This window comes from Hyalella azteca, unplaced genomic scaffold, assembly GCF_000764305.2.
Source record: "Hyalella azteca isolate HAZT.00-mixed unplaced genomic scaffold, Hazt_2.0.2 contig7545, whole genome shotgun sequence".
NCBI lineage: Eukaryota > Metazoa > Arthropoda > Malacostraca > Amphipoda > Hyalellidae > Hyalella > Hyalella azteca.
This window is the reverse complement of record NW_025937668.1, coordinates 78,487-92,822: the sequence shown is the minus strand read 5'-3', so window position 1 is coordinate 92,822 and position 14,336 is coordinate 78,487. Positions and strand designations below refer to the sequence as shown.

Below are 14,336 nucleotides of genomic sequence, written 5' to 3'. Positions count from 1 at the left end.
TGATCTTCTTTCATTTCCAGGAGCTACAAATCTTGAGTTTCAAGCCGCTAAAATTAATACCGTAAAATGGGGTAACTTAGACCGGCGGGGTAACTTAGACCACTTTTCGTTTTTTTAACAAAAACCCCCACAACTCAAAAACTATTTGACATAGAAAAATTTTGTCAATGGGCATTAAAGGCCTAATACCTGTCTCTTATACACATCTAGATGTGTATAAGAGACAGGTNCCTTAAGACGTCAAGCAAAAGGAAGATTGTGGCGCAGTCCCACCCCTGCAAACCTCATAGAATACAAGCGTTGTGAGGCAGTAGCTCGGAACCTAAAACTACAGAAGCAACGTCAGAGCTGGATTCAATATGTGGGAAAAATCTCCTCATCCACTACCACCAAGGAGACCTGGAGAAAAATTCATAGTATTCAGGGTAGGCCAATAAGTTACACTTCTTATCCCTTATTTGGGGTTGCTCATGATGATGACCTTTCCAAAGCCACATTATTTTCTGACCACTTTTTACCAGTTATTCCTGGTATGCCTCCTCCTGCAGCAGCAATCACAGAGGTGGTGAAACGCATATCCAAGCTAAAACACTATGACTGTGTTCCTTTCACAGCTGGTGAATTCACTCAAGCACTTAAAATGCTTAAGAACACTGCTCCTGGCCATGACTTAATTATGAACATTTTCTTTTCAAAGGCAACACTACGATGCAAACAAGAGCTTTTTTCCCTATTGAACACCAGCTGGACCTCTGGATGTGTTCCTGATGCATGGAAGCATGGGATTGTTGTGCCTATTCCAAAACCAGGTAAACCCCCGGAGCAAGTGTCCGGGTACCGACCAATTACACTTCTGCCGTGCATGGGAAAAATCATGGAGCGGATGGTACTGAGTCGTCTTCAGTATACATTGGAAAAGAAAAATGTCTTCTCTTCACTGCAGCTGGGTTTTCGAAAAGGAAAAAGCACAATAGATGCTCTACACTTGATTAAGAATGCTGTTGCTGCAGCACGTGTTTCTCGGGAGTTCTGTCTTATTGTATACCTAGATATCAAAGGAGCCTTTGATAGTGTTTGGCATGAGGGATTGCTCTTTAAGTTGCATAGTATTGGAGTGGGAGACCAGATGCTTGCCTGGTTTTACAGCTACTTCCAAAATAGAACTGTGCAAGTGCAGGTTGGAGTCAGCAAATCTGCACCAAAGCCTGTAAGAGTTGGTGTACCGCAGGGGGCTGTGCTCTCACCAACGCTCTTTAACGTGATGGTCCATGATCTCCCTCTCTCTCCTCACGTGAAGCTGGTCGGTTATGCAGATGATATAACACTATTTGTGAATAAACCATCCATACTTGAGGCACGTTGCTGCATGCAGCGGTATTTGGACAAGATTGGTGAGTTGTGCACTCGCTGGCAGTTCAAGCTTAACCCACTAAAGTGTTCATACCAAGTCTTCACGTCTCGCCGTACTGCTCCAGCTGTAACACTTCGAGTTTCTAACAGAAATATTCGGCATGTGGCACATCAGAAAGAATTGGGATTTTATTTTGATTCCCCTAATCTCACTTTTAAAGAGCATGTTAGACAGACTCGCATATCTTGCCAAAAAAGATTACAAGTACTTAGAGCGCTGAGTTCAGTGAAGTGGGGAGCATCACGACAGCTGCTGCGCAGAATATGTATTGCATTCATTCGAAGCAAGATGGAGTATGGCTCCACAATTTTGGGAAACATCTCAAAGTCACTCTTAAATCAGCTGGAAACGGTACAAAACTCAGCACTTAGATACATTTTGGGCGCTCGTCGCACTATGCCTGCATTGTCTTTGCAAGTTGAAAGCTTTATTCCTCCTCTGCAACTGAGATTTTTGTTTCTATTCATGAAGTGGGACCTCAGGTACACATATATGCCTGTAGGAGACCAAGTGGCATCAATGTTAGGATTCTTGGATCGGGAGATCCTTCCAGACACACCTTTTACTATACGAGCTTGTCAAAGCTTTCAGAAACTAAATCTTCCACCTCTGCAACGTGTTCCAACCCCATTGATGAACACATTCCCACCTTATGTTGAATTGTCCTCCAGCATATGCGTGGACCTACTAAACTCTGCAGTCAACTGTGTGCCTCCTGAAATCACTCAAAACTGCTTTAGAGACTTTTGCAGACAACATTATCCTCAGCATGTACAGATTTATACTGATGGATCGCGTTTGGCTACAGCATCGGTTGCTGCTGGCCTTTATCTACCATCCACCAGCTTGGCCACTGGGTGGCTGTTGAATCCAGCACACACTGTGCTGGGGGCTGAGCTGTTTGCAATATACAAGGCCATGCAACTTGCTACAACCAATGTATTGCTGCAAAACAAGCCCATTCTGATACTGACTGATTCGCAAGCAGCACTGCAGCTTTTGTCTTCTCCATCGGATGGCTCCTATTGCTCAATCGTCACTCAAATCCAAAAACTTATGCAGTCCAAGGGGCTCGATAAAGTGTTGATGTGCTGGGTTCGTGGACATAGCAACATCCATGGTAATGAGGTGGCTGACAGAATGGCAAACCTTGCACACTCAAATGATTGTTCTGCAAGATCCAGTTTGTGTTTTGGAGAGCGACTCTGCTTGTTGAAGTCAAAATTTTTGGAATATTGGGCACTTTGGTGGTCAGGGGAGGTGCAGTCTTCGGGGAAAGGAACCTTCAGGCTGAGCTTGGGAGGAATGGTAACTTATGTGGATTATCGACCACTACCTCGCTCGATTGAATGTGCTGTGGCCCGTCTGCGTCTCGGTCATGCTGGTGTAAGGGCTCACTTGGCCCGTTTCAATCAAACCAATTCCAGTATCTGCCCTGAGTGTAATGTGGAAGACACAATTAGTCACTTCATCTTGCACTGCTCGCTCTTCACTGATCAGAGGAGGGAGTTTTGCTCAGCTCTGGAGAATCTTTTGATTCCCTGGAACCTCATCTCAGCTCTTGGTGGAGAAGATATCCCTCAAAAAAGAAGAACTGCAGTAATTCGTCGCCTTGGACAGTACCTGTTGGGATGCAACATGGCTAACAAACTTTGAAAAATTTCCAGTGTCTAATCCTTTTGTACTTCCTTCCATACAACAGCCACCGGCTGGTGAGAGGCCTTAGAGATCTACTTTGAAATCAGAGTGGCAATATAGTACAAGGAAACCCAGTTGTGCTCAGGCTGGGAGGTGTGATCTGTTCATACCCGAAGTCTTAAAGCAATTAAAAAAAAATTATTTTTTTGCGTTGCGGACTTGCGGTATATCGGTGTGAGGCAACTATCTATCATAACATTTATCGGGATGCATGCCAGAGGCCAGCATTGCCCAAGACCAGCATATCTTTCATCCTCCTTTCCGTGCGTGGTGCGTAAGCCTGCTAGAGGGCAGAGGGGAGCCTGCTAAAGGGTGGGTTTGTAAGAGGAAAAACAATTAGGCACTGATTATTTTCAAAGGGCATTTGCCATATTTAGCCTCTGTTTCATGGTATCATGGATACCAGCATTTGATTATATTAGCATACATTAGATACCGTAAAATGGGGTTACTTTGACCGGCGGGGTCGGGGTAACTTTGAAGTTTGACCACTTTTCGTTTTTTTAACAAAGACCCCCAAAACTCAAAAACGATTTGACATAGAAAAATTTTGTCAATGGCCATCAAAGGCCTAATACTGAGGCTACATAACTCAATAGAAAGATCTAAAAAGTTTGCATATCTAATAGGTTAAAAAATTTAAAATGTGACCCACAAAAAAGAGCTATTATTTAATGCCTGTTGGAGTACCCCCTCCAATTTTTTTTATTTTTTGGTAAAATAACTCCAGGTTTTGATGCATTGTAGAAGAACTCTTTTAGTTACATATGCAAAAGACAAATTTTAGGAAAGTGTCATAGTTTGCAAATGGGGGGCGCCGCCCCCCAATGGGGCAACTTTGACCACCTAATGGCAGCCGTGATGGGGTAACATTGACCGGCTTGGAAATTAAGTTAAAATTACTGTAGGTACCTATATAACATAGCCTATTTTATGTTTGTGTAAGGTTGTAAGTTTTATCTTATATGGCAACAACATGTAATAATTCTCACGAGATACAAAACTGTGCCTTAGGTCAGTCGTTGCGAAGCAGTCCTCCCGTGAACAACCCAATTCTAGGCCTAGTTGACTGAATGCGCCACTTTTCTGCTGTGTTCCCAGTGAACTTAATCGGCCTCTATTGGTGAGCTGCTTTACTAGATCTAGTTAATTGTTACAATAAATTTGCTATTCTTGTGTCATACTATTTGGATATAAAATGATAACACTTTGTTTATTCAGTTATGTATGTGCCAAAGTAAGTAGTCTGTTTGAATGTAGGTATTTATCTTCAATGTAGGGTTGCGGGTCTGGAGCGGGCTGTCTTCGGGACCGAACGATCCAAGATCTTCTCTGGATAGTTCCCAGTGGGCTCTTAGGAGCTGGGAAGTGCCACAACCTCGTTACACCCATTGTAACTTGTTTTATTGGGCATGGCATCTAGCTTGTCCAGTATCTTCATTTATATCACTGTGTAATTTACTGTTTGTTCTGTTCTAGTTCAATAAAAATTAGCTTTGTTCGCAGATGTTTGAAAGTATCCGTGTAACGAACCCCAATGAAGTATAGAGGCTTCATTACAGTTTGATACACCTATTAATGTTTTTTTCTTCATGTTTCAGACTCTACAGACTTACAGAGTCTTATGTATGGTAATTTTAACTTAATTTCCAAACCGGTCTATGTTACCCCGTCACGGCTGCCATTAGGTGGTCACATTTCGCCCATTTGGGGGCGGCACCCCACATTTGCAAACTATGACACTTTACTAAAATTTGTCTTTTGCATATGTAACTAGAAGAGTTCTACTACAAGTACAATGCACCACAACCTGGAGTTATTTGGAGTTATTTTACCAAAAAATAAAATTGATTTTACCACCCTGTCAAAGAAACCCCAAGAGCTGGGGTAACAAAGACCATCACTTTTTTTTTAAATTACATCAAAACTATTGAGAGGCAGGAGCCAGCAATTTATGGTGAGTAAAGCTAGAGTATAGACCTGTATTTTGCATGTTTCAATTTAAGTTTAACTTATCTAGTAAAAAAATGGCATCATTTTGAAAAAAAAGTGGTCAAAGTTACCCCATTTTATGGTATTGGTTTAAATCTTGAGTAAATGAGGAAATTACTGGTGGCTTCAGCCCAATTTTTCAGTTAAGGCTTAGACCTGCTGAACATGGTGTACACCCTTTAAAAATAATGAGTGCCTAATTCTGTTTTCTCTTACAACAACCCCAGTTGCCCCAACATTTTGTCTGAGTATGAAAGAAATCTAAATCAAGGCAAAAACAGCAAGATAAAACAAAGCTCTAACAAAAAATCTCATGTGTTCAGACATGTAAGTTTGACGTCTTCATAACCAAAGTCTTGAAACCAATAAAAAATGAATAAATATTTCTGTTAATGCCTTTTTGATAACATGGCATGTGCCATGTGACTGATGTGAGTTGGTGGCTCATGGTCCTGCTGGTCAAAACTCAAACTGATGTAACTTAAATAAAAAGTATGCTCTGGTCTTCAATCAAATCTGCATAAATGAAGAACTTCTGCCTAACTACACTAGGTAATATTATTACTTTTATATAATTTAGGAATGAAGCAACTTCAGTGGCCTGTCAGTGTCACCTGTGCAACCTTTGCCTTGGCTTCAATTAAGGGGAGGCCAGGAGGTGTTATCTTGAGCTATTGTAATCTATTTCAGTTGCACATGTGGTCATTTATGCTGTCTCTCAAATTTTATACAATGAATAATTTTAACAATAGGGAACAATTCTTAATTTAATTAGAATCATGTCCCACACAAAAAAATTACTTCAAATTTTTTTTGTACATGTTAGAAATTTATCGACTAATGGGTTAATATAACTATTGTGCTTTATAAGATTAAACTATAAATTGACTGCTCTAACTTTTGTATTGTTGCATCAAATGATAAAAGATGACTTTCTAATTTTCAATGTGGCAAAAGGGATAATAGTAAAATTACTGCCTTTCAGTTGCAGACTTTGATAGGCACTGCATAATCATAATGCATATTTGTGACCATAATCCTAATTCCTATGTTCAAAATGGCAGAAGCCACCTGTGGATCAGAAAATCACCTGTACCTGCAGTATAATTCCATCAGTGCCTATGGTACAATTTTACCCATGCCACCCTTGATCAGGATTCAAGAACACTCCCATGTTGGACAGTTGGATTGAATTTTCTGAAAAATCATCGGTTAAAACTATTGTTCTGAAATTGTTCTCAAAAATGTATTTTAATGAAGAAATTAAGGGTTAGGAAGGGTTATACTAAGAGGTAAAATTGTATGGAATCATGACCAAGTGAGAACTTGAACTTCCCAGAAGACCTCAATATTGAGGAGGACATTTCTGTTAATGAATTAATCATTATCTAATTGTTAACTAAGGTACAACATCAACATTAGGCCACATGATTGTAAAGTTGTTGAAAATCTTGTCTCAGGAAGTTAGGTACCTATAGGTTTTTATGGAATTTTTCTAAATAAAATATTTTCTTGAAAGCAATGGTTACACTTGTCAGTGCAGTTTGGGCAGGACGTTTTCCTTGGTCAAATTTTTTTCCAAAAGCTTTCAGATAAACAAATCATCAAATCTATATTGCCCACTATGTTGACCTTGTCTAAAGACTCGAGGTAGGCTTGTAATGAAAACGCATGAATGGGCATGATTGACTGGAGCTGAGTGTTAGCTCTTGGAGCCATTGCAGTACATCATAGGCTGTTGCCAAGTGAGGTTGTTGATGCTATTGCTTCCACAATTGCACTTGCTCATAACTTGAGTGCATTTCCTAAATCTACTGTGTACAGCAATCCCTTGATTAACGCGGTTAATAAATCCCCAAGTTTAACCGTGTTAAGCAAAACTGCGCTAATCAAACTTAAGAATATATGGGAATAATTATAATGAATCCTCAAAAATAGCAAAGTTACATAATAATTTTTTTTTCTACTAAAATTCATCATTTTTTGCTTAGTTCAATTCATCATTCAAGCTTAGTCTCCAAAGTGATATTTTTACGTTTAAGCGTTCCCTTTTTGTCCATAATTATGACGGTAATTTATCAAGGAAAATTAAGTAGTTTGATAAAAGTGAGCAGTAGATATGGCAGCGATCTTGACCAGTTGAAGGCTAACGAGTAACTAGAGCACCGGCATGGCGCACCTACCGGCGAACGTTGCCGAACTCGACCATTCGAGTTATGAACGAGACAAGGCGCAGTTAAACCGACTCTGTAGTCAGCACGAGTGCCTACGGAACAGGACCTTATTTAAAGAATTATTGGCTGAAATTCATAAAGTAACATTTGGCGAATTTTTCAAAAGTTGTAACAAAAGTAACAACATAAGATCTAATAAGCAAAAAGTAACACTTTTGTTATGAACGTAACACCTCTGGCTAGAGGCAGGAAAATGATGCGTTGTGAAAAAAATTCGCGCTAATCAAAACTGGCACCACGTAGATTAAGGGTAGGTCGCAAATTTTTTTCCCGCGTTAATCAAAACCGCGGTATTCAAAACCGTGCTAATCAAGGGATTGCTGTATACATTTGATGTTAAAAATTTATACTACTGCATTTCCTACATCTACTGTGAATACATTTGATGTTCAAAAATGTATAGGTACTGATATGTAAATGCCTGATTCTTGTCTGCAATAACAATGTTGACTCTAAATAAAAAAGACATTAGCACTGATTTGCATGGGGATGCTTGCCTTGAGGGATGCTTGCCAAATCAGCTCTGATTGCTAGCTATGTACTTCTATCAGTTTTATGTTTGCCAAGGATTCAATCATGCCAACTTGAAAATTTAGAACTGTTTAAATGGGTCATTGAGTAGGTATCAGCTTTTAGTTAGTGGTTTGCATTATAATTATTAATAAAATGAAATGGAAATGATTCTACTTCAGATTATTATTACTGTATGTTATTTATCTTATTTTATTTTCATTATAATTTTCAGAGCAAATGATGCTTTCCATCAATAATTCAGGTTGATGAAAATTCTGAACCTTCTCAGATGGCATCCTCTGCTGGCTACATCAACTCTCAAACTTGGGAGGTCAGTGTATTTATTAAAATTATACACTTTATTATCCATATCAATTTATTAAGTAGCAACCAAAGCATCTGAAGCCTTAGGACATAATTTTGAATCCTGTCCTTCACATTCTCATGGGAAGAATTATGAAAAAACCTGGCCAATACAAGGAGTCTATGACAATTTCATTAATCTGCCACCAATAATCAATACCATTGATATTCCCAGCCTGAAGCCAGGCCAGATTTTTTACTGCTCATTCTACTTGGTTTCATTGATTATTGGTGCATCAGCTTTGCTAATTTAAGATAAAGAGCTTAATAGTTTAAAGCTTCATGGTATCTTCAGCATTGCTGATAAACAAAGATATTTATCATTTGTTTGATAATTTGCATTTATTTTTAGTCTGCTAGGCGGTTTATTCTGTATGCTCAACATAAACTTCACTAATCATCTCATTGAATATTGGAGGTTGAATTGCTCCTGTGTACCTATCCTTGAAAATTTCAAAGCTTATTTTGACGTCATTTGTAAATATTTTTCTGTCAATAGTGCATTGTTTAAATTCTTTTTCTGGTGTCAATTCTATTCTATGATGCTGTTTTTTCTGTGAATATCATTATACCACATCTCTGATAATTTTTTTCTAGTTTTTAGATGGCCTTGCATAACATATAATTTTCAATTTAATGTTGGGATAGTATGTCTGAAATAAATATGTATTATGCATTTAGAACCTCAAAACTAGGTATTTTGCTGAAACTTTTTACATGCTTAGGATTTCTTATTATTTTTGTGTTTTTAACGTGAGCTATGCTCCTGTTATGCTCCTGATATATTGATGAATATAGTTGACTGTGTCTTATATTTGCAGGCTTGGTATGAGTCATGGCTGGTGGTCTATGGCAACGCCTCAATGGTACTCATGGTGGCTTTCCTCATATCACTTGCTGCAGCAGCTGCAGTTTATTACCTGCCTGTGCTGCAGCCATGCCATGATGACTTGATTGATCACAACCTACTGGGTTAGTTTCAATATCTGAAATAATCGTCATGTCTGTCTTGCTTTTCCTTAGTTAATAATGACATGCTGGCCATCAACTTGAAATTACTGTGTTAAATTTCACTCTTGAATTGGGTTTTATTGCAAAGCCATTTAAAGTTTTAGTCAGTGTTGTTGTTAGTTGTAATTGAGGTTACATATATAAGAGACATGAGCATAATTACTTATATGATTTCATTGTTATTGCATGACGCTCTACCATTTGGTATTCTTTTTTCAGATAAGAAGTATAGTGTAGGTGGACTTGCCAAAAAAGAGATGATGGATTGCAGTGACTGCAATGATGGTAGTAATAATGATGAGTCCACTGGAATATCAGCAGATAGAGTGAGTGGCATCCCATGGTATTTAGGGGAGACCAATTTTTTTATTAATGATCAGCTCTTGTTTTTGGAGGTTATGTATGAAAAATTATAAATGCACCCATTCATGAGACATTCATGGATATATTAAATTACTTTGACTAGTTGATTGTGCAAACAATTATCTGTCATGAACATAAGATAAGATTGTGCTTATTAAATAGTTGCTACTTCTTATCTTATTTTGTCTTTGTCTCATTATGTTAAGCGTATGCTTTGTTATTTTTTATTGATGTGGGACTAGAATTAAGCTAAACTGATTTATATAAATGAAAAAATGGCATTTATGAGAATAATAAGAATAATTATCTTGTTAGGCCAATGGTAAATATTGCCTGGAATATGGATGAAGCAAATTGTTTGATGAAATGTGAAGTTTAGCATGAATTGATACATTATCTCTGCTTTCACAATAAACTCTTTGAGGCATCGTTGGGATGCAGGTTATTTTGGAGACAGGATTATTTCTTGAAAAGTTGTTCAATTTCACTGAAATCACTTATCTTGGTGGTAACCTTACAAACTAACAAATGTATTTTCTCTTCCTCACGTTCATTTCACAGATTGGTGAAGCTGACTCTCTCAAAGCTGAAGATGATGGTTTCATTTTTGCTGGTGAAAACGTGCGACGGCGAACCTGTAACCCACAACCTGAACTCTCTTCCTACGACCAGCACATGGAAAAAGAGTAAGTTGCAAGATTATTGTGTAACTTCTACGTGGCCATGCTTGTATTGAGATGTATAGAACATTCTTTATATGGTAATTGGTAATGATATTCTTTTAAAGCTTTACGTTGATCATGTTCAAGCAAGTTGAACCGGCGTTATCCTGCATCCTTTCATCCTGAATTCAGTCATTCTGCATAAAATCAAATCTGTATAAGAATTATACATTTAAAAACCAACGAAACTTATTGAAAGATTGCATTTTTCCTACCAACGTGAAACACCCATTTTGCCCCACTTTATATTAAAATATATTTTATATTATTTTTCAATAAAATTTAACGCATCAAATGAAGAATCACATCTCAACTACATCATTTTTTGTTTCCTTGTCTTAAAATGCCTCATGATTTAACAACTAAGAATACAATTTCAGTATACCAGGTAATATTCAAACAGTATCGTGTATACGTACGCACTCAAACAGGCTTTAAAATACAAACCCTCGTCATATATAGAGAAATGCTTATGGTGACTGATGTATGATTAATACTCGTACCTTTACTGCAACAAATAAATATCTCTACCGAGTATTTGTGACTCATAGTTTGTGAGAGTTCAGATTACTTGCTATCCATCATTGTGTAAACAGTAACATTACTTGCTATCCATCATTGTGTAAATAGTAACATTACTTGCTATCCATCATTGTGTAAATAGTAACATTACTTGCTATCCATCATTGTGTAAATAGTAACATTACTTGCTATCAATTATTGTGTAAATAGTAACATTACTTGCTATCAATTATTGTGTAAATAGTAACATTACTTGCTATCAATTATTGTGTGAACAGTAACATTTCTAAAATGCTAAGTGTTATCACTAATTTGTTACATAGAGTGAAGAACGAGCAGCTTGCCACCATACATCGACTCATGCAGGCGCAGAGAGAAAAGTTCGGTGATACTTCCATGGACGACTTGGTCAACCAAATGAAGCTTTATGCGAGCTAACGACGTGCCTCTTGCCAGTGGTCAATAAATGGTTGGTCCATTAGTACCTGTTGGGTTATAAAAGGCAATTCCTATAGAGAAAATTATGTCCAAGAAGCGAGTACTCGTTTGGTAGAATCAATATTAGTATAGTCGTGATAGCATGGCTCCTGAGTATCTATCATTGAAGGGTTTTTAACCACAAATTTTTTTATGGAATGAATCAGTACAAATACTAAAGGAACTCTCAGAGTTCCGTCTCGCCTTTCCGTTCCGAACATTTGGTATGGAACTAAAAGTAATCGCTGTCATAGTATAAATTTATTTTATATGGAAAGAAACGAACTGTCATTTTTGTATGGCGATTTCTCATAAATCCGCGAGTTGTATGACGATAAATTTCATGCTACGCAAGAATAACCTTCTGTACCTTGAGAATCTCATGAGACTATATCATGAAAATGTTTTGAATCTATAGGCAAATCTCCATTAAAGTTAGGGCTGGGGGCTCCCTGACGGCTGGGATCCGTAAATGGAATTCACGATTATATAAACGTTATAAAGTCATCCTTACTTATATTTCACGTGAATAAATCTTGTATACCGTTGTTAGAAAAAATATGCGGGCTTGATACATGTGGACTAGACTTAGAATTTCAAGTCGGATATCAAAATCCATTTATTCCCAATACCCTGACATTTTATCTCTTGATTAGTTTCATCTCTGAATTACGGTAAATTTTCAAGAAGTTTCTCGAAAGGAGTCCAAGATTTGCGTTTATTTTGTCAGACTGTTCCAGATTGAGTATAATTTGCACCTCTGCATTTTGAGGGACTGATTCGTCTCTCATGCACGTGCTGCTACTAGGCGCTTCATGGGGAGCTCGTCACTTCTGTGGAGTTGTGGCATACTTAACACCGAATCGTGGACCAAATACAAGTGTACGTTATATTACTGTACCTACGGGATTATTTTTTAATTGTGTTATATTGTTGTTTCAGCAGAATATTTACTTATTTAAATGTCTGTCGTGATGTTAGGATTATTCTGATATTGTTTCATTATTCATTTCATACTAAGGTACGTGTAATCGATGATTTAATAGTGTTAATGAAGTTAAAACTTATTTTATCACTATGATAGATTTGCCACCGGTAAGTTGTACTGAAAGTTTAGCTCGAGATTGATCTTGCTATTCGAATGAGTGACACCAGATACTCTTACTCCTTGTTATATTTACCGTAGGTTGTTTCTTTATCGCGAGTTCATCACATAATCAAATTGAAGCACCAATCAATCAGCTTAAGTGTCTGAACGCACAGATTTCACTTATTCATCAAATTCATCACCCATTTTGCGCTTATTTCGAGATATACCTGCCTTTCTTGGTGCAATAACTACGCGCTTTTGTGAAATACATATGAAAATTATTTTTATTGAAATATCTTTCAAATGTATGGAGATTTCCTGTATCAGGCGATAACTGTCTAAAGATAGTTTATTTTAGCGTGATACGTTACACCATTATTCTCGGGACTGGTTTTATTATCCCTGAAAATGAATTGCTAGTTGATTGTGTTCCAGTGCGCTGGCTCATTCCTGTAATAAACTTAATTTATGGCACTAGTTGATAATCATTTGAAAATAGTGATTTAATATGGAAGTTATTACTGCGTGAAGATTATTTAAGTAGTTTGAGTTGTAAAAGTGGTCACAATGCTCAATAACGGTGCTTATACACGAAGCTAGTATTAGTGTGAGTGTTTGCTACAAGAATTCACGCTTAATATTCTGTACTGATTTATGATTCAGATGCAAGAAGCTGCTGCAATTACGCGTGTAGCAGTTAATGTTGATGAGCCGTGAAGTGGCACCTGTTGGGCTGCAGCAACAGTAGTGTGCGCATCTGCCCCTCTCTGTATTCTGCTCGCTGTATTCTGCTCGGGGCAGGTGCTTCTAATGTTATGAACTATGTCTGGTCCCAGCGACGACGACCGTTCTAAGGCCGTTAGGCAGTGTTCAGGTGATGTCCAACTGCTCCTATATATATTCTAAACGTACCATCTACTGTGGAATGTACATCACGATGAATATTCCAACTAAAACTGAGAAAGCAGGGTTTTGAAACTTGAACAAGACGTTATTAGGTCTCTCACCCACACTCTACGATGACCGATATGATTTTTCCCGTTTCCCAGGTAGAGTTGTATCAATGTCACCAACTGCTTTATCAAAAGCCTCTTCAAACTCTCCATTACTGGCACGTTCCATGTTCCATCGTACTCTAACCTCCCTCGGCAGCCCCTACCGATGCACTGGAACTTGCGGATGTAAAAATACTGCTAAGCAAATACTTTCCTCGTGCATAAGATTTCACCCAGCAAAATTAAAAGTGTAAAATACTTGCAGCTAATACTCTCCCTAATTCTATCCCGGGTTTAAGTACCTATAATTCTGCTATAATTCCGCTTCGTTATCGTCAAGAATTTTGAATTTCTGACACGATTATCATATGTACGATATGGTTTTGGTTTGGTTTTGATGATCCCGGCATCTTCTCTTCAGCCTGTACACTGAAGAGATGGCTGCTAGACTGAGAAGAATGGATGTGGGAGTGTGTGTTGGAGATGAAAGACTAAAAATGCTATTGTATGCTGATGATGCAGTAATAATGAGTGAAAATGGGGTTGAACTGCAGAGTATGCTTGACTGCATAACTGAATATGGCAAGGACTTCAATGTGCGCTTTAGCCCAGTGAAGAGTCAAGTGCTAGTTGTGAATGGAGCAGCTGATGATGTGGACAGAGTGTGGCAGCTGGGAGGAAATGTGATTGGGAAGACAAATGAGTACAGATACTTGGGAATGAGTGTTGACCAAAGAGGATGTGAGAGAACCAAGGCGCTGAGCCTTAGTAAAGCAAACCAGTGGTTAGGAATTCTGGGCAGTGCAGCAAATGTGAGAGCAAGTAAATATGATGTTCTAAGAGAAGTATGGAAAAGCGTTGCGGTACCTGGGATCATGTACGGAATGGACGTTATTGCATGGAATGATGGGGAACTGGATAAATTGGAGGCTGTACAGAATAGGA

At 38.1% G+C, this 14,336-nt stretch overlaps 1 protein-coding gene across 2 annotated transcripts; it reads left to right on the top strand.

The window, feature by feature from the left end:
* The first annotated feature begins 5,042 nt into the window (after positions 1 to 5,042).
* LOC108666287 lies at positions 5,043 to 12,779 on the top strand. 2 transcript variants are annotated; one of them, XM_018153124.2, is made up of 6 exons: positions 5,043 to 5,066; positions 8,081 to 8,179; positions 9,033 to 9,183; positions 9,442 to 9,548; positions 10,147 to 10,271; positions 11,153 to 12,779. In XM_018153124.2, the coding sequence occupies exons 2-6, from the start codon at positions 8,138 to 8,140 to the stop codon at positions 11,265 to 11,267; spliced, it is 540 nt and encodes a 179-aa protein (XP_018008613.1). In that variant the 5' UTR covers positions 5,043 to 5,066; positions 8,081 to 8,137; the 3' UTR covers positions 11,268 to 12,779. The 2 variants fall into 2 exon arrangements, with proteins under 2 accessions (XP_018008613.1, XP_047737246.1); XM_047881290.1 differs by lacking the exon at positions 5,043 to 5,066 and having other exon boundaries at positions 8,041 to 8,179.
* The last annotated feature ends 1,557 nt before the right edge of the window (positions 12,780 to 14,336 follow it).